The 24,237-nt window shown below is 43.1% G+C and overlaps 1 protein-coding gene across 1 annotated transcript; it reads right to left on the minus strand.

Moving 5' to 3' along the window:
• Window positions 1-23,128, minus strand: slc23a2 (solute carrier family 23 member 2). The gene is made up of 14 exons (XM_080003339.1): window positions 22,998-23,128; window positions 18,739-18,837; window positions 16,975-17,091; window positions 16,179-16,336; window positions 9,917-10,005; window positions 7,627-7,694; window positions 5,338-5,519; window positions 3,849-3,969; window positions 2,709-2,865; window positions 2,200-2,347; window positions 1,965-2,070; window positions 1,586-1,853; window positions 1,407-1,502; window positions 1-1,214 (listed from the first exon to the last, which is right to left on the minus strand). The coding sequence occupies exons 1-14, from the start codon at window positions 23,100-23,102 to the stop codon at window positions 952-954; spliced, it is 1,977 nt and encodes a 658-aa protein (XP_079859465.1). The 5' UTR covers window positions 23,103-23,128; the 3' UTR covers window positions 1-951.
• Between the last annotated feature and the right edge of the window lie 1,109 nt (window positions 23,129-24,237).

Raw genomic sequence — 24,237 nt, forward strand, 5'->3', positions numbered from 1 at the left:
CCGCGCTCCACGCCGAAGCAAAATAGATTCAAGATAGATTCAAATTGTCGCCTTTTAAGTGCCACAGCAAAGAGCCAATGAGGAGCAGGTATGGGGAATAAGGGTATTGGTGATGGTCAGTAAATGATGCATAAGATAAATATTGAGGCCGTGGGATCATTTGGCAAATTTAAACCTATTTCAGTGGGACTTCACCTCAGGGCGTTCTGCCTCAGATCAGTCTGGTGCATTTGCAAGTGGCCGAGGCCAAAAGGTGGAGTGAGCTACAGCTGGAGCGAAATAAACACCACAACACCTCGTCTGGTCAACCATCACTACCCAGCTACGCTCACCCAGTGCGTTACCATTACACCCTACGTGCACGGTAGCACTAGTTTAACACGTGTGCATATCCATCTGTGTCTATGTGGAATTAACGTGTGGCTACATAGTGAGCCTATAATTCTCTAATTTGCATAAGGAAATCCTCCCCTTAAAAGGGATACTACGCTTTCTTGAGCAGTACAGCTTTGCAAAAAGGGGCTTATTAACTGGCCATGCCGAAAACTTGATTTCTGCTTTTAAACTTCTGCAGTGTGTGTGTTAGGCAACATCTCTCTCACTGTTCCGTCTATATTTGGGTTTGGAAAGTGCAAGCAAGACGGAATGCAGAACCCAGCAACGTGGCACCGCATGCACACATGCACCAACCGTCTGTGTTAATGCCGATGCCCTCACAGCATGCTGGGACTTGCTTAAGAATGCTCAGAATGACACCGGGACACTTGAGGCAGACATACGCAGTCTAGGGGGAACTTCATCCTTAAGAAAAACAAACAAACAAAAAGAAAAACCGTCACACGACGGGGTTCACGCACATTGCTCCGGCACGGCCCTCCGCTTTCTTTTTCACCAGTCCTCTACACCGTCATCCATTTAATCACGCCGTGGATTCCCGACTCGGGCCGTTCGCTATACCCTGCTCTCTCCCGGAGCCGAGCCACCATCACCCTTCCCAGAGTCCACGCAGACCGTCCTGCTCCGGCAGGCGCCCCGCACCGGGCCCCATGGGTAGCCGGCGAAGGTGGGACTGATGGGGATGTGCTGGAAGACGGAGTGTCTGCGGATGAAGTCCATTCCAAACGGCAAGTCGTATGATCTCATGCCCTCCAGCTCGGAGGCACTGGGTCCACTGCCGCGCTTCAGCTTCTTGATGCCTCGCTCCTCAAGGGTTCCTGGGGAGAGTAAGATAAACAGACTTTAACAAAAGCTTCTGAAGAACCCGGAACAAGCTGATTTTCATAGACATACAACTACAAACTTGATAAAAAAAAAAAAAAAATGCAGAAAATAACTTGCACGACATCTACGTTGATTATTTTGAAGCCATTGATAAAGGATGATGATGATGTCAGCGAAAGCCTTACCGGGGATAGTGTTGTCCAGAACAAAAGCGACTGAGCCTCCCACGAACATGGCGGTGGTCAGAAGCACGTTCAAGACCTGGTCAACCTCAACTATGCCTAGGGAAGGAGGAGACGGGTTAGGAAAGGCCTGACACCGACACATGAAGATGGCAGCGTCTGTCTTTTAAAACCACTCTCACCGGTGACGAGCGGGTTCTGCTTGAGATAGCTGGGCAGCACCAGGCCGAAGAAGATGGAGAAGCCCAGAACGAAGAGGTTCCTGGAGGAATTGAGGTCCACGAACTGCAGGTTGGAGAGCCCCACCGCGGTGATCATCCCAAACAAGGTGCAGAACAGCGCGCCCAGCACGGGGTCGGGCAGCGAGGCGAACAACGCGCTGAATTTACCCACAAGCCCCAGCAGCAGCATCATGGCGGCGCCGTACTGGATCACGCGTCGGCTGCCCACCTGAAGGACCGAGCAGACGCCATCGGACCATTAGTGTCAGGGAGTCTGGATTTGATTTACAGCTTTGAGATCGATGGAGTATGGTTTGTGTGGACCTGCGTTTTTTTTTACCTTAGTGATTCCAAGCACGCCGATATTTGGACTGGAAGAGGTGGATCCATTGCCCGTCCCAAACAGGCCGTCCAACACGCACGAAATGCCCTCGACAAATATACCCCTGAACAAACACGGAATGGGAGACAACGGGAGAAGATGTTTTTTATTTTTTTTAATTATTGGAAATAGAATTTCAAGAAGATCCAAAGACAATAAAGCATGGCACAGAGCGTCCAAATGGTGGCGTTACCTGTTGATTGCATGGATCGGGGGCGGCGGGGCACAGGAGAGACGGGCGCAGGCGTAGTAATCCCCGATGGACTCGATGATGCTGGCCACCACGGCACTCATCATGCCTATGACCCCCGCGGTGGTTACCGTAGGAATGCCCCATTGAACTGTTGTGAGCAAAGACAACACTAGTCAGCACAGCAGAAATGAACACAAACAAACAATTAAAAAAAAAAAATAATGAGCAAAATTAAACGTGATGACAAAGACTTTATCCCTGGTCCAGTTCTACCAGCGCAACGCCTCATTTCCTTTTTTATCACGGACAGCGAAAAGAGGCATTCTAATTATACCGAACAAGACCAATCACCAATTTAGAACAAAATGAATCAAAATGTCATAGAAAATAAGCGGCTTACAAATCTAAAAAGAAAACACTTTTTTTGTTGAAATAGTATTTCAATCACGAAAATAAAAATGTACACAACAAAAGTGGATCTAATTGACACAAATACCAGACACACTTACATGGATAAGGGACCTTGAACCAAGGTGCAGCCGCTAAGATCCCTTGACGTGCGTCAGTGCGTGCATAATAACCGTACTTCCCCTTCTCTGGCGGGAAAACGTCCGTCACAGTGAAAATGAAACACAACAGCCATGACACGAGAATGGCCATGATGATCTGGGAACGAGACAGGGCGGTTTGTTAGAGGCACACCTGGGATGAATGGAATACATCTTTTGAAATGATAAACGATTCACACGTCTTCATATTTAAGTACTGCAATAAATTGAAGAAAAAATAAAATCACACACACACACTCACACTCTTGCTGCCAGAAAGGGGAAATTACTTTCAAGTCGATCAACCACTGTAACTACTGAATTCAGGATCATATGATATAATAATTTCAAAAAGACACGTGATCCTTTTTCACGATGACATGAAACCATAATCTGATGGTTTCAAAAGATGCACAATCATCAGGATACTGGTTAAGATGATGTCATATGCAACTGTTCATCTTAACAAATACCAGGAATTTAATTATGCAAAGGGTAGAGGTCATCACAGACTCCGATTAATTGTTAAGCTAATGTCAATAAAGGCTATTTATGGCATTTTTGAATAATGGGTGAATGTGATATTGGCCTCTTTCCAAATGACGAGCAGTGGAATTCCATCCACCACCAGCAGGGGTCATAAACAGACAGCTTTAAACACTGAAGGATGTGGTGCGTGTGGGAGAGCTCCTTGGACGGTTGAAGAAAGTTGGGAGAACGGTAGGAGCTGAATTATTAGGGGGGGTTGAATGAGGTGTTGAGAAGGGAGGTTATGGCTTCATTATGGGAGGGTGTGGGTTGCTCTGTGGACAAAGAGATTACATAATGGTCCGACTGCAATCATGAGACTTAATTTACCTGACCTAATTTGTCGTAATGTTCAATGTCAATAAAGGGCTCTTTATCTAAGAGTTTTATACTATGAGCACAAAACAAACAAAAAAATAATTATCTGTATGATAATTAATAGTCAACCAAAATGTTGTGACAGCCGTAACTGTAAACATATTGGAGAGAGAGAGAGAGAGAGAGAGCGAGAAAGAGAGAAAGAGAGAGAGAGAGAGTTGAGGTCCAGCCATGTTAATGAGAAATCGCACTTACAGGAAACATCTTGAAGACCTGCAGCCTGTACGAGGTCCAGCCCTTCTTGGCTTTGTAGATGGGAAGCGGGAACTGGACGTTTCTGGCGTACTGGGAGAAGAGCAGCACTAGGAAGATAGTCCTACAAACACAAGACTCCAAATCAGTCGAGTGGACAGACACAACGCGGATGAAATCAAAACAAAGGATAAAAGACAATGTAGAACAATAGAACACAGAGGAACCAGGCCCTACCATCCCCTACACACCACTGGGTTCTTTATGTTCTTTGCCTATTGAGCAGAGACCACAGGTGCGTCTCCGCCAATCAATTATCTTAACTGCAGCGGCGTGAGCTAATGGGAGGTCATTAACACCAGATATTCTCCATCCCCCGGGGGGAGGGCAGAGCGGGGAGAGACGAGCGCCCTGCAGGCAGGGTGTGAGCAGTCAGTCATCAGACCTCGCTCAAATCACCTTTCGGACGCCAGCCTGGAAGGCCATTTGGCTTGGCTGACACATCAACTGCTCTTCACCTCTTTCAACAACAAGTAGCTTCTAACGAGCCAAATTCATTTGTTTACGGTCTCAAGGGCAAACCTTGACGAGTGTGTCTATCAAGAACCGATTCCGAACCCAGTCCTTTATTAATATACTTTTAAGGGACATTTTCAGAAAATGCACTCCCAAGTCGCTAAACGAGATGGTCACTGAATGTTTAAAGACATGGTCCCTACACATTTAAGTAGGGACCTACTACCTGTAGTGCACGGAGTCTTGCCTCACGGTGTCTCTGCGGAAGGAAAACACTCGTGTGGAAGTTCCCAACCACGCGGCCCCATTCAAACGGATGAAACACTGCACGTCCCTCAGAGACTTCTACAGTTTGTGTGTTAGGACGGGGTGTGTTAGGCCGGGTTGGATGGAACGGACCGCATTTATTTTTACAAAAAGGGCAAAAGAATAAAGTATCAAACAAAACGCCCCGCTGACGTCAAGCAGGTAAGACGATACACACACGCTCAGTTTGGAACCACTACGGCGCGATGGAGCCCACGCCACGCAGCTCGCGCGGTGCAAATTGACGCTCGTAGCCACAACCTGCACATATTTAGCAAATTGGAAGTAATGTCACAAAGCGTCTCACTTCACAAACACGTCTCGCTCCACCACCCGACTGGAAGTTTTCGAAACGTTGGTGGTTCACCGATGTACGAACGTTCGGTTACTTCCGGTCAAATTTCATTGGTTTTAAACTCATTCCTGCCCCGTATGTGGATGGATTTGGATGAAACTTGAACCATGAGATGTCTGCGACGTCCCGGTTCTAACCGTGTCTGTAGCTGCAGGGGTTGTCCTATTCCAGACACTTCGAGCCCGAAAAGTGCCAAGGAGAATAATTATAATACTAATCTGAACACTAACAATAGGGGATGGACCCGAATACTACTACTACTAATAATAATAATTATAATAATAATTCTAGTGTGTTTTCCCACATGGTGCTTACAACATAGCGATGCCCCAGTGTTTTCCAGCTCTTTCGCCCGCCGCTTGAAAGCCGGACAGGCCGATGAGGGCCACGGTGGGGGTGATGGTCAGAGGTCCGATGTACTTCAGCAGCACGCCAGGCAGACCCAGCGCACCGATACACACCTCGATCATAGATGACACGATGATCGCCCCCTGGATCTGAGGAAACAAAGACGACACAGCATCACACACATGCATCAACAACAACACTCAACAAAGACGCTTCGACTTCCGTCCTGTTCTTCTGACCCACCTCACTGCTATGAGAGCGCCATGTTCATTTTCACAGTGCATAACGGCTCTGGTTGATAAAATATCCGTAGAGATATTCAAAGCCATACTACTTTCACTATTAGCGGTTTTTATTTGTTTTGTTTTTTTCCCCTTCCTGCCTATGGGAAGTGGCTGCTTTCCACACGTCTTGTATCAGCCCTTGAAAAGTACTGCTGGCGGCTTTTTTGGTAGAGCAGAGTGCTTCCAAACAGCTCAACCTTTTCGGAAAATCATTGTGTCAACCGTCTTTTCTTAATTTTTATTTTTTTATTTTTTTATTTTTTTATAAGCTGAGGTAATCACAAAAACAAAGATGGAGAGAAGCGATAAATTCCCCGTTGAAAGGTTAGCGAATAGCGTGATTACAAGGAGCAAGGAGCCTTCTCTTCCTCCCCGCGGTTAAATGTTGCTTTAAAACAGTTAAACTTGTAGCTCGAAAACCAAGCGAAGGATACAGGATTATTCAAAGCTGCTCTGAAGTCCATTGTTGTTATGGATACATGCTATGTGAGCATCAACTATTGACTTGCCCCAAAAGGCAGATGGATTTCACCCAAAGAGATTAAAATCTATTTTGTATATCAGAACATTTTCTCTAGTGATTATATTATACATGTGGAGTTTTTCCCAGGTTAACACACAGGCTTGGGGGTTGGAGTAGCCGGGCTTTGTCATACATTGAGTTTTTGGCAGGGTTCGGTCCGATCGGGTTAGTCTCACTTTAAGGATTATAAAAGAGTTAATTCCTTCCAACATCCTTTCCCAGGGTAAAGGTTAATTTGAATTAGCAATTACCCTTTGGAAACATCCCCTGCAGCTATAGAGAAACCTTGTAGACTCTGCCTAAATCCACTCAGTGGAAACATGGTTTGTACGTGGCTCTTTCATTGATTGATTGAATGATTTATTGATTGACTGATGTGCTCATCAGGTGTCCAGGCAACATGGGCCTACAAGAGACAATTCAAATGGTTGCATCAGAGCTCAACAGCGATGGTCCACTTTTAGAACGCCTCCGTTTGCGGAAGTGAATTTCCCCATTCCTTCACTGCATTGACGTTTCAGAGAACACTTGTATAAATTGTTTTAAGCCTGGAACCAAGCCAACCAACTACAAGATTGCGACCATAAAACAAAAGTTTCATTCCAAGCAAAAAAACTAAAATAAAATTGGAAAACGGAAAAAAACGCAGGTACAAGACTGTGTACGTAATTATTTTAGGAGTGAAGGAACTACTTCATCCCATTAACCATTGCAAATGATACCTTTGCAACGACTTCCACCCTCACAATAGTTTAGAGGCGCTTCTTCTTGAATCCAGCCTTTGTCATTATCATAGTGCTTATATTGTTAATAAGTGTGTTGAAATCATGGTTATTCAGTGGTAAACGTAACGTAAACGACCGTAGAGTTCAGTGGTCGCGGAAAACGTACCAGACGACAGTGACGTAATGCTGTTGCAAAACGTCACCGCCAGGACTGTGGGTAGCGTAGCACTCCATGACATCACGCATAAAACATGTTTTTCTTAAAACAAGGTTGATGTCATATGGCATTGGGGCTTCAAGAGGAGCACGCACCATCGTTTCACAATGTCATACCTCGGGGTAGGTCTACCTTGGATGGTTACGACATTATGGCTAGTAATCAAAATATGAATGGAATTTCCACTTCCTGAAAGCCACTGCTGAGCTCTACTGGCACACACACGTTTGGCATTTTGCTATCAAGCCTCACTGTTTTACTGCCTTCTGAGTTCACACACACACACACACACACACACACACACACACACACACACACACACACACACACACACACACACACACACACACACACACACACACACACACACACACACACACACACACACACTTTAGATTTCTGGTTCAATCTTGTGAAGTGGGATCATTTTACTCTTTTGGATCCTATTCAACACAAAATGTCTCTCCGTGATCTACAGTTTTTCTTCTCCTGTATCCGTGTGCTCACCTCTCGTATCCTGGGATGCCAGATGTGCTCTGTGTGGAGGAGCTCTGTGCCGTTCATCACAGGAACCACTGTTCACAGGAGAAGGTAGGATGAGAGATCAATGAAAAAAGATATTTAGAGATAAAGATAACAGAGAAGTTCATTTTGAAATAAACACACCTCACAAAAAGAGTGCAGAGCATGGCTTCAAAGAATAGACACTCACTCAGAACTTTATAAGGAACTAGGTATGTTAATGACAGTTTTTTGCGAGGCATTTAACAATTAGTCGTGGGGGTGGGTGTTTTATTCAATTAGAAAGTAAAATAAATAAATCTACAACAAAAAGCACACTTTTTATTTGCTTTGTTGGAAAACAAGCTGTTGATCGCGCACTTCACTGTGGAGCTGCTCCAGCTGGCCTGGGTCCAACGCGGAGCACGATGCTCAGTTTAATGGTATGGTCCATTTTAGGGGTGTCTGAAATCGTATGACAAGATTCTTCGAGGCATGAATATGGGAAAAATTTTAATTTTTACTATTACAAGTAAGAAGGATATATCAATGTTCAGACCCCCCCCCAACCTGCATGTTTTCCCCTCTTTGGGGGGGGGTCTTAACTAGGGGATCAAACCGCCCCAATCCCCCCTGTAATTCAAACCATTCCATCAGATATGGATTTCCTTTTGCCACACTTAATCACCGCAGCACCGTGTCTGCGCTGTCCTTTCAGCACCACAACTGCGGAGCTTACTCTTACGCCGCATATTTTGCACTGGACTGTTTTTTCCCCCACCTAGTTTGACCCACACTTTTTGTCCCACAAAAAATGTTTTGTGGGACAAAAATTGTCCCACACCACACTCTTATGCAAAGTTGCCATTTTCAAGCACCCAAAGTGAGAAAGCAATACTCCTGCCGCGCTCACTGCCACATGCACTCTCAAATTCTACTCCCGGCCCTCCCATGTACAGTTGCACACTCTGCTCCCTCTCACGTTTGGAAAACATTATCATTGTTTTTTTTTTTTGTTTTTTTTTGTTTTGAACGTTTTATAAAGTTTTAGAACGTTTTGAAAAAATAAAAAGAAGCCTTCGACAGTTGGTCAATTAGTCGACACATTTTAACATCCCTACTAGGAACACTATACTAATACTGCGTAAGGCCTTTCTTTGCTCTCAAAACAGCCTCAGTTCTTTTTGGCATGGAATGTTGGAAACGTTCCTTTGGTCCATGTTGACATGATTGCGTCACTCAATTCCTTGTCAGCGGCACAGTCATGCTACGAATCTCCCGTTCTATCACATCCTAAAGGTGTTCTATTGAATTCAGATCTGGTGACTGGAAGGCCACCGGAAAACATTGAACTCAGTCATGTTCATGAAAAAAGTTTGACTTTTGCTTTGTGACATGGTGCATTATCATGCTGGAAGTAGCCGTTAGAAGATGGTCAATTGTGGCCATGAAGGGATGCACATAGTCAGCAACAACACTCAAACAGGCTGTGGCATTCAAGCCATGATTGGTTGGTATTAACAGGCTCAAAGTGTGCCAAGAAAAAAATATTTCCCACACCATTACACCATCGCCACCAGCCTGGACTGTTGACACAAGGCAGGTTGGGTCCAGGGATTCATGCTGTTGGTGCCAAATTCTGACCCTACCATCCGTGTGCCTCGGCAGAAATCAAGATTCATCAGGCCAGGCTACGTTTTTCCAGTCTTCAACAGTCCAGTTTTGGTAAGCCTGTGCCCACTGCAGCCTCAGCTTTCTCTTCTTGGCGGACAGAAGCGGAAGACAATGTGGTCCTCTGCTGTAGTTGCCCGCCTCAAGATCTGACCGGTCCAAGATTTTTTTTTCCCCTGCTCACCACAGTTGTACAGAGTGGTTATCTGAATTACCGTAGCCTTTCTGTCAGCTCGAACCAGTCTGGCCATTTTCTGTTGATCTGTCTCATTAACAACGCGTTCCCATCTGCAGAATTGCCGCTCACTGGATGTTTTTTGTTCTTCGCACCATTCTGAGTAAACTAGAGACTGTTGTGCGTCAAAATCCCAGGAGATCAGCAGTTACAGAAATACTCAAACCAGCCCGTCTGGCACCAACAATCATGCTGAGTTGAAAATACTGAGATCACATTTTTGTTTCCCATTCTGATGATTGATGTGAACATTAACTGAAGCTGCTGACCCGTATCCGCATGATTTTCTAACCATTGCACTGCTGCCACACTGATTGGCTGAATAGATAATTGCATGAATAAGTAGGTGTACAAGTCTTCCTAATAAAGTGCTCCGTGAGTGTATATTACCTGTATTGTTACACTTCCATTTGTCCAGGGACAGGATGGCCCGTGCTGGGGCGAGGAAAGCAAAGGCGCTGGCCTGGAACAGAGGCAGCCTGGACATAGACCAAAGCAGAAAGGAGATATTTTAAAGTGTTGTTCTTAAAAAGGACTTAACGGATAACTCTACATCTACGGACAGCAATGACGTTATATAAAAGTCATACTGCAAAGAAACCCATTCTTTGTAGAATGAGGAATAGACAATAATGAAAATACTGCCAACCAAAATAAAAAATAAAATATTTTGCGCACCTGCAACCAAAGAACCAGATGCTATCTGAGCTGGAAAAGAGGCCCAGTGATAAACATCCGACTGTATAGATAAGCAGCATGGTGATAGGTCTCCTTTATCAATTTCATTGTGTTTTTTGTATATTTATGTAAATATTCAAGTTCAAGAGATTATTTGTCACAAACATATACATATAGTCTTACATATATGCAGTGAAATGTCATGACACCCGGTGATTACGCACAATAAGCTCTTTAAGCTCTAAAAATACTAAAATGTGCTAGTCGGCACGAGGTGCTTGCGCAGGGGGCCATAAGGGGTGGCGCGACAATCGCAATTCTGGGTTCTATAATTAATTGTTTGTGTTGTATTAATTATACATATTTCTGGCACAGTTAAGAAAAAAATAATTAAAAAACACAAAAACAAAAAACCTTTGGCATGGGCGACGTGGATTATCTACACACATTACATACTGAGTCCTAAGGGGACACGGGGTGGACAAATCGAGAAAAAAAAGAAATACTTTGTCTTGCAAAAAACCTTTGTCTTCTCCCAAGAAATAATGACCACATTGCAAGCCACACGCCAATTTGAAGACCACATTTAAGCTGGGGCTTACAACATACATGACTTTGAGCAGGTTAAATATCTATCGGCTAGACAAGAAAGAAATTGTGCCTAAAAAGTAAACTAAAACATATGTGCAGCTTGACAAAAAAAATGAAGTGGAAATTGATCAAGGTAATGGTCTCCACAAGTATTATCTTTCACTGATAAGTACAAAACTTAACATATACATAAGATTAACAGTAAACTTAACATTAAATGTTAAAATAAATAGCATTGACACACTAGATTTAATATTTGGTAGCACAGCCTATGTGAAAAATGACTACAATCAAGCAATTCCTATCGACATTAATGAGATTCCCACACCTCTTTACTGGCAGTTCAGCCAATCTGACACTGGCTATAATAGATAGTAGTGCTCCAATACCTTGGTAATCTCCTAATTTCATGACACCATGTACAGAATGAAGTCACCCAGTACCAGAGGCAGCAAAGCAACACCCCCCCCCACAAAAGAAACACACTTGATGTGATTTAACAAAAAGCTGTAATTTAGTCCCGGCCACACCCAGGGAGGTTGGCTACACTGCCATGGGCCTTAAAGGGGACCTATTATGAAAAACTCACTTTTTCAGTGCTTATGCACATACAATTGGGTCTCTGATGGGCCTACTAACACACACACTGTGAAATAAGACAACCCAGTCAGTTTTTCGAGATCTGTCTATTTCTGATAACATGTGGTGAAACAACCCATTCAGATGTGCAACCCCTTCATATGTCAGATTATACATTAAATTAGAACCGCCCCCCACTACCTGAGTAACTCCACCCATGGCTGGAGAATAACAAGTGGCGGTGGGAACCGCTCTGTTCGTTTCACAGACCAGCACGGTGGAAATGTAAGTATTTAAAAAAAAAAATTCTAGATAAACTGCAGGCTGCGGTGCACAATCCGCTGTGCTTTTCTCCAAACAAAACCAATAAAACAATGTGTTTTAATTGCAGATGCATTTATTTTCCGACATTTACATGAAACAAAAAATCCTGGCATGCGGCGTGTCCCGGTGCAGTGTGTCGGCAACAAACCCCATTGGCATACAGGACTAGGGGCCCTCAGGAGGGAAGCGCCACCCACAAAAACAGAGTGTCCTGGAGCGCGATGGTTTAGAGGCATGTTAGAAGGGCTAGAATGGATAATCTGAGTGGTATTATTAGCATAAATAAATAAATAAACAAACTGTTTTGGGACCTCAGAGACTTATTAACTTTTATTAACTTGTTGGAAAGGAGCACGATAGGTCCACTTTAATCTTCAGTGACACTGTGCACACAGGAACATCAAAGTCTCTGGATGGACTTGAGATGTCTATGCTTTGCTTGCTAACATCTTCTGCCTAACCTCCTCAGACAATTCCCTACTTTCGTTCTTTTCCCCACTAGCAGAGACGAAAGACAGCAGAATGAGAACTTTGCTCCATTCACACTGGTTGAATGAGTGATTATTAGATTGCATGCACCATTTTAACTAAGTAACCGTTTTCAGGTGGTTTCAAGGGTGTTCTGCCATGACTGCAGCCACAGCTGTGTACACACTGAGAACCCAAACAGGAACGCACAATAACACCCACACACACACCCACACACCTTCCTGGAAATAATAACTATGCTCTGACCTCATTTGCCACTTTGACTCATCAAATCTTACCTCCCATTTTCACTCTCAATTCTGTTTTCTCACTCTCTCGATCTGTCTCTCCATCCTCTTGTTCACCATTGTCATCCTACCCTTTTCTCAAATACCATTTGTTACAATCAATGTTCTCCATCGGTTAGATTTTTTAAACATCTTTCATACCCCCCCACCACCACTCCACTTTTGTTTAACAAATCAATAGGCTGTCATTCCACGGGTTGCCCAGGCGACAGAATCTGCTTGTCATCCTGTGCGTCTCTCTCCCTTATCCACTATTTTCCCCCATCCTCTGTCTCCTAGGAGACAGTGATACATATGACCCTCTTCCTTGCCATTTATTCAAACCACACACACACACACACACACACACACACACACACACACACACACACACACACCATCCATCAATTTCTAATTTTCCACCAGGCCCTCTGGACCCCGCATCTCGGGCTGGCTGGTGTAACAGGAAGGACAGTCATTAGTGAGAGGCCGCGCGTCACGATTGACGCCAGACGACCTGCACGTGCTGTGTCTTTACATATGACACTGCATGAGCAGACAGAGGGGGGGGGGGGGGGGGGGGGCTGGGGCTGGACAGAGAGCCATGCCGTGTCTTGTGCAAGTTTCAGCGCCTGCGATTTGCTTCCATTTGCCTTGTCCTAAAGTTTTCCGAAAAGGTACAAAACATAATTAGGAAGGAGGAAGGAAGCGGTTTAAGATGTAAACCTACTAGAACTATGTTGGTAATGAGGCTGAGACACTGAAAATGGCTCAATAGAAATTGCCCCATTTACCGCACAAGTCACATGTCCCAAGGCAAGCATTCTCTCCCTCCAGTGTTAAGGTGTGTGTGCAGAGATATTGGCTTTAAATTGGAAACACCAGAGCGCACAATGGCCAATCCTCACGCCTTTGTGTTCAAATCACACAAAAACAACCCACCACTCACGCTTGTTTGTCTTGAATGTCAAAATGATTTTTCAGAACGCTTCACAACTCATTCGTATAAGCATTTTTTTTTTCCCCTGTAACAACTGCATCCTTAGGAACAAAATGTAGTACCCTGTGTTGTTTACAATTCAGTGCTCCATCTAAATATGCAAGTGGGAATACTCCACATTCAAACATATAGGAGGCGCATTCAAACATTACTACCCAGAGACGCAATAAAGATGGAGCCTGAAGAACAGACTCTCTCGCTCACTTTGTGCGAGAGAGAAAGAGAGTCAGCGTAAACGTCAAGTCCGCATGGATAACTCACTTCTAGGCTTTTGTGTGTGTGGGGGCTCTGGTCTCTTTGGAGAATAGTTTCTCAAGTTTGCATGCCGAATGTTGGAACCAGGCACCAGATAAGGTAGCATACAGTATGTTCACTATATTTACTGAGACATAAGTCAAGGCTATGGGGCTTGCATCACTGAGAGTGTGTGTGTGTGTGTGTGTGTGTGTGTCACTCTTCGTGGCCAGCACTGTAACTGCCCTTTACTCACAGTAACGGAGCCTTGTGCAGAATGATGAAATATAGAAAGGGAATGGAGAAAGATGGCAAATAAAAGCGAAGAACATACCATCTGGTTGTCCTTTTATTGATCATGACACAGAATGTTGGGTAGTGGAGGTGGGGGATCGAATATGCACGACAATACCCACAGCTGTGGCTATCTCTTCTAAGCATGGCGGGATCAATGTGTTATCTCGGCTAAATCAGGTCAGTCACCCATGATGCAACGTCAACACACAGTTAAGTGTATCATCCAGGATGGGTCAATAAGGTCACTAGACAGGAGAGAGGAGAATGACTAGGATCAAGAGAACGACTAGGAACACTTGTGTGTGAATAATAAGGGGCTCTTGCACTGCAGGAAACAAGAACTTTGTTCACGGTTATAAGGAACTCCAAGACCTTCTCCACAGGAGGAAGGTATTTGTGAAATTGGTTCCATTTGGATATTTCCTGGTCCCCAAAAAAAATCGTTTCAAAAGTTCTTCAATCTGTCATTTGACTGACAATGATGAAACTGTGGTCTCACTGATTGTGGCTTTAACAAGCACTCCAGAAGTGATGCAATGGTTATTCTGATCCTGCTCCCTAATGCCGTCTACCCCTGCGGGCTTACGCCACAAATCCCAAGCTGCTCTTTTCTGGGTCTATGCTAAAGCTATGTCCGAGCCCAACAGCAACACAATAACAATATCTGGGAAGTGGACATTCTGCACATCTTGAAAAAAGGGAACAAAGAACTGGTGTTTAAAACTGACTATGCTACAGGAAAAAAACAAAAAAAGTCATTTCGGAAGAAAATAGAAACGGCCCCTTCAGGCAATCGAAAAGTGTTGCGGGTAATAAGAATTAGTTTATGAATATGCTTAATAAATATTGAGATTAATAGTCAGCATGTGCTTTTTACTGACTTATAAGATATTCTTCTGTTAATAAAAAAACTCTGAAACCGCTACCCCTATGTGCACACACTCATTCAACCAAGAGAATGGGGAAGAGGATCTTCCACAACACCACTGAGAAAAACAAAGAGAAAGAGAGAAGGAGAGAAAGAGAGGAGGGAGGTGAGAGGGAGGTAGAGGAGAGGGGGAGGCGAAGGCCTGACTGAAGAAAATGTACAACCTATAAAAAGACTGGAAGCACAAAGAAGGAAATCAATAAAATACTGTTCAAAGCGTCCAACAAAAGCACAATATTTAGATAAGATAGCATAACATAATACTTTAATATACTGTATGTACAAAGTATATCTTAATTATGTAATAAAAATGACATAATTTGACATATTAAATATTTTTTTCAGTTATCGTTTAGGCCGAGTGTGCCGTTTTGGATATGTGACCCACCGCAGACTTTAGGTACTTTTGGTGCCATTTCACTTTTTTTTCCCCACGTAATTTGATAGTGGAGAATCAGAGCTTCAAAACAAGGTGTCACTTGTGCGAATCAAGCAAATGTTTGTCAAGCTATGACTTGTTAATGACGAGGGTGCGGAAAACTGTGTTTCTGAGATAATCACCCTTAAAGTTTTCCGAAGGCTCCGCGGCTTGTTTACGGAAGTGATGTCAGCTTTTCTTCTTTGCGAGTCATGCCGCCTGCACAACAATGAATCCAGGTGTGTGTATAAAACACATACGATTTAAAGGTTGAACTCTATCAAAATGGTTTCACATTGTGACTTCACACCCAATTGAATATGGAGGAATTATCGTCACCTGGACGGTCGCTTTAAAGGAAACCATCAATCGGCATTGTTCAGCGCTGTTCAGCATCTCGGTAAGTGAACTGTTCCCCATGTCATCTCACGGGAACATTTAACTCCACCGTTTAACATTTATCTAATATTTATAAATCAAACTTGGCTTTGAAAATACGTATAGAGATTTAAAAAAAAAAAAAAAAAAAAAAAAAAAAAAAATCACGAAGGAACACAAATCTGGAAAAAAATAAAATTAAAATAAAAATCGAATTTTCCTTCGAGAAAGGTTTTTTCAACTTATTTGGTGGCTCGTGGCGATTTTAGAAATGTGCGACAATGCGGGTTTTTCTGCGGTGGGTCACATACTGTATGTATGCATGCATGTATCAGCCTAAGCGCGTTTAATCAATGTAAAAAAAAGCTTTTTTCCTCCCCATATCGCTGTGTGGATACCACGTGTGTGTATTTGGATATAAGCAGCGGTATAGGCACAAGTAAGATGTGCACGTCGCAGCGAGCAAGTACCTGCAGCCTATTGTAGTCTGGAGCAGGGTGGTGATCCCCACACAGAAGAAGATGGTCCCTATGAGCTGGCTGGTGGCCCACTGGTCAAAGCCCACACACATGGCCTCAGCGAGGAGGAAGGGGACGGCGATGGTGCCGCTGAAACATGTCAGGTAGTGCTGGAGAGACACAAGAAAAGCGTTATTACTAGTGTTTCCCAAAGTGGGTTAGGGTTTTTCATTTTCATTCAAAATTACCGTTAAATATTTATGATTTAATATGTACATTTTAAAAAGTAATCACAACTAATAAAACAAGGCCATGGGATTTAAATTACATGTTACTCTTCATTTATCAGACCTAATTTTGATCCAGATCGTATATCTTGTCATTGAGGATTTGGGTGGGCCGCAGAACATTTTCAGATTTCAAATTGGGCCGCGGCATTCTTATGTTTGGGAATGGCCACTATAATTAAAACATTAATTCATTTATATGATGAGAGACTATTACCAGGCTAAGATAAGATCCTGTATCAGAGAAATAACCCCCAATAAAAAGATAGAATACAAAAGACAACAAACATGACTTTCTGCCTTTTCGATCCACGCAGTGGAAATACAGTACGTTTCTCTTGAAAAAAATATTGCATATACTTTATCCGTCAATATGTTCTCATGACCCTAAACTAAACCTCGAAGTCTATAATCAGTAATGGTTTAAATTTATAGCTCTCAGTGACACATGAGGCTCATGGAGGTTTTTTCCCCAGAAGGCAAAGCTTTGGGAAGCTGTATTTAAATGTGGTTAGATGTACCTGTAAGCCTAAGAACACGCACAGATACCAGGGTGGGGTGTCTTCGATGGTGTAGATCATGTCCATCCTCCTGGCATCAACACTCTCCATGCTGTCCAAAGTTTCAGACATCGAACTCTGCATACATGCCCACACAGGACAAACAAAGAGAGAGAGAGAGAGAGAGAGAGAGAGAGAGAGAGAGAGAGAGAGAGAGAGAGAGAGAGAGAGAGAGAGAGAGAGAGAGAGAGAGAGAGAGAGAGGAGAGAGAGAGAGAGAGAGAGAGAGAGAGAGAGAGAGAGAGAGAGAGAGAGAGAGAGAGAGAGAGAGAGAGAGAGAGGAGAGAGAGAGAGAGAGAGAGAGAGAGGAGAGAGAGAGAGAGAGAGAGAGAGAGAGAGAGAGAGAGTTAAGTATATGGAAGCTTTCTAGTACATAATGAACGCCACACCTTTCACAAACTTCTCTGTCAGTGCAGTGTTGACACCTGGGCTGCAGGAACAATTTGAAATTCGAATAAAATTTGAATTTTAAAAAAATATCCAACTCTCATTTGAACGCTGTAATTGCAATTTCGATCGTGTAGTCATTTTTATAAATAAAGAATTTATTATAAATGTTTTAGCTAATGTCATGGAATCACTTGAAATGTGATGAGCAATAAAGTTAAATACAACTTAATCCAGTTTGTTTGTTGCACAGTGAATGCACGTTAGGGAGAAATATTCCTTGTAACCATGTGCGAAGTCTGCGTCGGCGGAGACGCACAAGCGCAAGCGCACCGGCTTGTCTCCCTCTGCTCTGGCGTTTCACTGTGTGTACAAGGAAACGTGCCTTTGACCACAATATCCAGTAATTCCACAGATATGAGGTTGAAGGTGGGAAAAAAACCCTCCCATCACAGACAGAATGTCCTCTGGTGCAGAAGTTCCCAACCGCTGGCTTGCGGGGAATTTAACACTGGACCGTGATAATGCGGGCAGGATTTTTTATTTTCCACAAGCGATCTGCTCTGCAGCAGCAGGAAACGGAGTAAACTAAATAGAACTAGTTTTCACCCCCCCCCCCATACTTAATTTGAGCATTACAATTTTGAATACATTCTTGTATAAAAAATAAGCACATAAGCAAAGCATACATATTAGAATGGGACTATAGAGGAATATTGGCAGCCTTAGTTGACACAGTAGGCTTGTAAGTGCCGTTCCAGCTCCAAAATTGTCACTGACCTGTTGACAGAGGATTTCATTGTGTCGTCGAGGAAGAAAAGAAATTAAGAGAAATAAAACAACATCAAGATAAAAAAGCCAGCCCACACCCACACCCCCAATGTGTGGAAAGAGAGATTGCTGAGTCACTGTGACGATGAGAGAGGGGGGGGGGGGGGGGGATACCAGTAAGTATGAGGGAATGAGACAGAACCAGGCTTTAGGGTGTGGGACTAGCTTCAGATCCAAAGATAGATTAAATTACATCCAATGAGTGTCCTCTCTGTTGCATGCGTTAGTATAACAGTTTTTTTGTCTCCACGTTCCCATTAAAATGCATGCGTTCCAAAATGGCTGTGTGATAACGGACCAAACTGAATGACTGGATTAGTAAACATGTCAAAGAAAGACTAACAAAGAACCAGTCCTTGTGGGAACTTTGATTATTGGCCTAGTCATAGACCGGCTTGCACACTGGCCTGAATGAAGAGAAGGGAAGAAAACAAACAAACAAACAAACAAACAAAAGAAAAAAGCAAGGAGGATTGTACTTTGCTGCTTCGTTGCCCTGTCAACCTACCTTCTCGACTCCTTGATTATCTTTAGTGTAGATGGCCATCAGCTCTGTGTCCTCTGCGTCCTGGTCTACAGTGGCCTGACCCACTCCGTTTACCACCACCTGCACACACAACCACAGAGTGTGTATACATTTGTTATGTATACATCATGGAGAAGACGCCATACCTCCCGGTGTGGAAGAGGCTGGGGGTGTACTGTGAAGGGGGATTGGGGTGAGATAAGAGCATGGGTTATACATCTATATATCCAGATGGTCAAATTACCTGCCTATGATATGTGAAAAACGTAATTTGCTTTTTCCTCTAACAGGTATAACAACTGATTTCTGAAAGTCTTAAAAAATATAGGTTTGTGTGGGACACACACACACACACACACACACACACACACACACACACACACACACACACACACACACACACACACACACACACACACACACACACACACACACACACACACACACACACACACACACACACACACACACACACACACCTTACTTGTAAAGAAAATGAAAACCGTGAACTTAACTTAAGAGCACTGGAGCGGCATACCGTGCCTGTTCTTTTTATTTTAGATCTATTTATTTATTTTCCTACATGTATGACACAAAAATCTTTAAACACAACTGAGTTAAGGGACTATTAGGTTCAGTCTAAACCTGTGTGTCTTTCCATTCCAAAGATTTTGTGTAAATACTTACTTACTGTAATGCTACTTCTGGAAAGGGGAGAGCGCATTTGCCACATTACATTACATTCTATGCGCGCACGTATAGAATGTTTCCCACCCAGCGATCGCCGATTGGAATTTTGAATGATCGCCCAAGCCTACGTCACAATATTAGTAGTTTTTAATGTGTGTGTTTGAGTGTGAGTGTATGACTGAGTTCCGTTCCTAGGACCAGGTCGTTAAGCGAATTGGTCGATACGCGAGGACCCGTGTTATTTCATGGTAAGGGGGCGTGGCCATCGGGAACGCTAGTGTAGTGAATACTGACAGACTGCGGGAACGAGACTGAGAACGATGATACGCCGCACATGTAGCGCGCACACCAAAGACTTGTCAGAGAGCTGGTCGTAAGTCCTAACGGCCGTTAAATAGGTAGGTTGTTAAGTGAGGAGTATGTATGTATGTATGTATGTATGTATGTATGTATGTATGTATGTATGTATTATTATTTTTTTAATTATCAGCATGGGACCAAGAGGAGGTCTACTCATCATTTGGCCAGATATCAATCTATGTTTATTTTCAATTGTTAATTTAATTTTGTTATGTACTGTAGCCTTATTTGTTGATTCCCCGTATAGGATTGGATGGCACAGCTGGGTCATAAGTTGAGTATAGAATGCAAAAACAGAGTCGTCCTCGAACATGCACGCCGCTTCAACCAAATTGGTGGCTGATATGGAGTTTAGTGCATCAACCATTTTCCTTTAGAAAACATACATGTGTATAAGTGAAGAACAAATAAAAGAAGGGAAAACGTATAAGCTTTTTCTCCAAAGGCAACATGACATTTGTTGTGGGAGGCTCAGTATCATTAGCTCTTAATGTGCTATGTGATATGCAAGACTCTATCCCAACGCTTGAAATTATTTTTAGTCATGTTTGGATTACACCAGGTTTGACTAGGTTAACTAGGCTTTAGCCTAAAGCAAATAGCACCGCTGTTAATGATTTAAAAAATGTCCACTATAAACCAATAGATTTGTTTACAAAAGATCAGGTGCTGCAAGCCTTGCCTATAAACCTTTCAGAATATACAAGCAACCCTAAAACATTTGCTTCAAACTGAAGGACTGGCTACCACACGTGTCTTGACTTTTATCTCTCCATCCATTCAGCTATCGCAGGCCTGCTTAGTGGCTTTTAATCTCTTATTTGGACGTACGACATTGTGCTGGAAATGGGATAGCAGTCACAGAAGTTTTATATATTAGGGGGAAAAAAAAAAAAGGACTGCTAGGGTTGACACATGCATTCATTTAAAGAGTAATCGCCGAGGAATGGACTGCGAGTGTCTACTCATTTAAACAGGGTCGAACACAGTGCAGTATAAGAAATATCTGAACGACTTAAAGACTCTTGACCAAAAGAAGCCTGGCCACAAGGAAGGATTGCTGCCAAACTCAATGTACCAGACAAGTGATTTCCCCCCCCCCCCACAAAGTATATTTGTAGCATAGCTGACGTAGTCATTGTCGGGAGCTGGCAGCTAGCCACCCTCCCAATCCCCATGGCAACGTTTACTCTTGTGTTCTGTAGCATTAACACACAAACTTTAATTCCATTTTTTTTTTTTTCATGTGACCGCTGCTATTGAATGTGAGATTAATCACGATTAATTACCGCCACTTTGCAATTAATTGCGATAAAGAAAAGCATATATCCATTTCCGTGCTGTTGTCAGAAGCAAAGCAGAAGGCAGAATTCTCTTCTGTGGCTCAGATCAGTTAAATCAATAATAATTTTTTGTTTTTGGCAGTGTGGCAGAAAGGTGAGATTTACTCATAACCTTGGGCGGTTGTTAAAATGACCTTGTTCTGTTCATTATTGGTGAGATAGAGGGAAGTAGAAAGAACTAGTCGATACTTGTCAAACATAACTCTTTCCCGTGCTTGTCCCCAAGAAGTGTGTGTTTTGTTATGTAAAAACTCATGTGTGTGTGTGTGATGTGATGTCTTAGCGTTTGTTTTCTTGGTGGTCATTTTTCTCCTATTTATCAATTCCTCCCGAAAGGTTTGTATACAGTTTAGAAGGGCAGTCCAAATGGCGGAAACATTAAATGCCAATGATCACGAAGAGCCATTTGTTAGTTTTTTTTGGTGCCTCCAGGACAAGATGCAGAGATGGATGGAAGCTTGCAAAACCAATCATCCTCAAATGACGTTCTATTAAATGTCACTGGATAGAGTTCGTGTGTGGTTTCTCCTTACATGTGCTTGTGCACCAGCTTCAAAGAGTGAATCTGCAGCGGGTTTGAAATTGAATAACTGGGGGAAAAGAATCTTCGGAGAGAATGATAGAACTTTTGGTGCGTGTTCTTCATTATATAATAATTGGTATAAATGCCAAAACGTCCAGAATAGATTTGGTGCAGTGTACTGTTCTGTCCCTGAGCCAGCGAGAAACCATAGCCTGGGAACGTCAAAGACAGACTGTGATTGAAACAGTGTTTCCGCTACCCGGTAATTGCCGGTTTTTGACTGGGAAAATCCGTCTAAGTCCGACATATTTAAGTCTGTCCGGTGAAAATGATTCCCTCCAAGCACAATTTGAATTAGCGCTGTGCGAGAAAACGATCATTATCAGCATATTTTTTTCCTCGATGTCTAAATAAAAAAATTAAAAAATCTGCAGATCTGTTCATTTCCGCGTTCGGCAAGTGGCAACGGAAAGCCAATCAGTTTGGATCGATCTAAAGCTGACCTTTCACCTCTAACCAATCACATTCGTCGATATGGAAACATGTCTGCCCGCAGGTTATGTTGTGAGCACAGTAGACACGGAGCGGAGACAGAGCGGCAGCATCAAAACCTCTGAGGAGCAGAAAGATGATGTATCGTAAAAAAGATGTTAATTGAATTGTAAAATATGTCGATGCGACGATGAAGACGGACAGCACCACAAACTATTATTTATTGAGACCTTCTTGCCAGATTTATTTTGTTTTTTTATTTTGACCAAAATTTTATTTGAGTGAAATGTTAATTAAAGCAGCTCGATTGTTACTTCTTGTTCGTCTTGGTGGAAATTCTTTGATTGTTATTAAGTATTAATATTCGTAATATTTATGCGCCGTTAACTGACGGGACTTATTTTATTTTGAATATTCAATAAAAGAAAAATTATGAATCTACATGCCTTCATTATCTCATTCTTTATATAGCATGCCTATCAATTGTTTTTAAGCTCAATAAACACAGATAATATTTGACCGGAATCTCCCCGGATTTGACCGGAATTTGGCCGGGACACTGAAATCTTCCAGGCCACGTGGACCGGCACCAATTTTTTTCTAACATAAACACTGGATTAAGAGAAAAGAGAAAAACAAACTAATCTGGACGATCGTATCTTACTCAAACCTTAACGGATTTAAAATTCAAAAGAGTCTAAGACCGGGCATTGCAATCCACTCCAATGTGTTTGTATGTGTTTGTTTTTAGGATGTGCCTGAACCTACCCAGGGAAAGAAAATGGAAGGAGGAATAAACCGATAGGAACATTAGACAAATACTAGACTCCTACGGGAATGGGGTAGAAATCAGCGCCGTGTTTGCTCTCCTCTTCATATTTGCTTCCGTCTCCCGTTCCCTCTGTCGACTTGGAGGTTGTGTTCTTGCCTACGCCCATCCTCCTGCGTCCTTTGTAGTCCTCTTCTTCCGCTCCGCTCTGCTCTCCGCTGCCGCCTCTCGGCGTCACGTCTTTGTCTATGACCGTGGCCGGCGTCTCCTTCACCCCAATTACACCGTCCAAGGACGTGTCGTCTACTGGGAGGGGAACAAACAAGGACGGGGAGAAATAGGGCGGAGAGATTACCGTCTGGAGGCAAATAAATAAATAAATGAATAACTTGAACATCTCAACTTCACTGTGATGGATTGGACCTGACCAGGCCCTGGGTTTAGCAGCCGGAGACTCTCCCCAATGGCATGTACCATGTAAGGCAACCTACTGAACACTTCACCAGGCCAATTTAACAGGCACCATTTTGACCAGAAGAAAGGGGAATCAATTGAGGGTGTATTAGGAGGGAGAAAAGGCGGTGTGGTTAGGGCTTTCACGATCACAACATTTTAGTTGACGATTGTCATACAAATAATTACATTTATCGTCTTTTTTGTCCATCATCTGAAATTCGAGAGCATTTACTTTACATCCAACTACGCAGAAGAGGGATGCTGGGAGTGAGAACGAGGAGGAGGTGAGAGGGAAAAGGCCGAACGTAAAGAGAGACAGTATGGAAGGAGTCAGCTAAAATAAGGGGGGGGGGGGGGGGGGGAGTGTGATGGAGGAGAGGGGTAAGACAGAAGGAAAGTTTGTCCAGTGTGTTTGACCGTCAATCAGAAGGGATTTTGAATTCCATTTCTTATTGAGAGCTGCTCACTGGCAGCAGTTCTTATTAAAATGCCACGTCTTGACCCGCGTACAGAACTCTACATGCCGAGTACGACGAGTTATTGTCCTCTTGAAAACATTCCTCGAAAAAGATTCCACATATTAGGCAGGGACAAAGAGGCATTTACAAACGTTGGTTTCTGTGTTGTGAATAACTATGGATACTGCCTTGACTACTGTCTGCCATGGATTTTTCTTGTAAGCCTCATCATTGTTGTCTTCGTACAATGATAAAATCAAACCTTTAAGTAAACAAGTAATTCTTAAGTAACTCGGATAGGATGACAAGAACAAAAGAAAAAAAAACAAAAAAAAAACAAAAAACTGGCTAGGAGTTCTCCGTCGTGCCACCTCGCATCTTTAGTTCATC

The sequence above is a fragment of the Zeus faber genome, assembly GCF_960531495.2.
Source record: "Zeus faber genome assembly, chromosome: 7".
Lineage (NCBI taxonomy): Eukaryota > Metazoa > Chordata > Actinopteri > Zeiformes > Zeidae > Zeus > Zeus faber.

Coding starts and splice junctions, on each gene's coding strand:
- slc23a2 (XM_080003339.1), bottom strand. CDS start 23,102: ATGGGCGTAGGCAAGAACACAACCTCCAAGTCGACAGAGGGAACGGGA. Junction 7,695..9,916: donor ATGGAAGTGTAACAATACAG/GTAATATACACT, acceptor TCCTGTGAACAG/TGGTTCCTGTGATGAACGGC. Junction 1,215..1,406: donor TCTGGACAACACTATCCCCG/GTAAGGCTTTCG, acceptor TACTCTCCCCAG/GAACCCTTGAGGAGCGAGGC.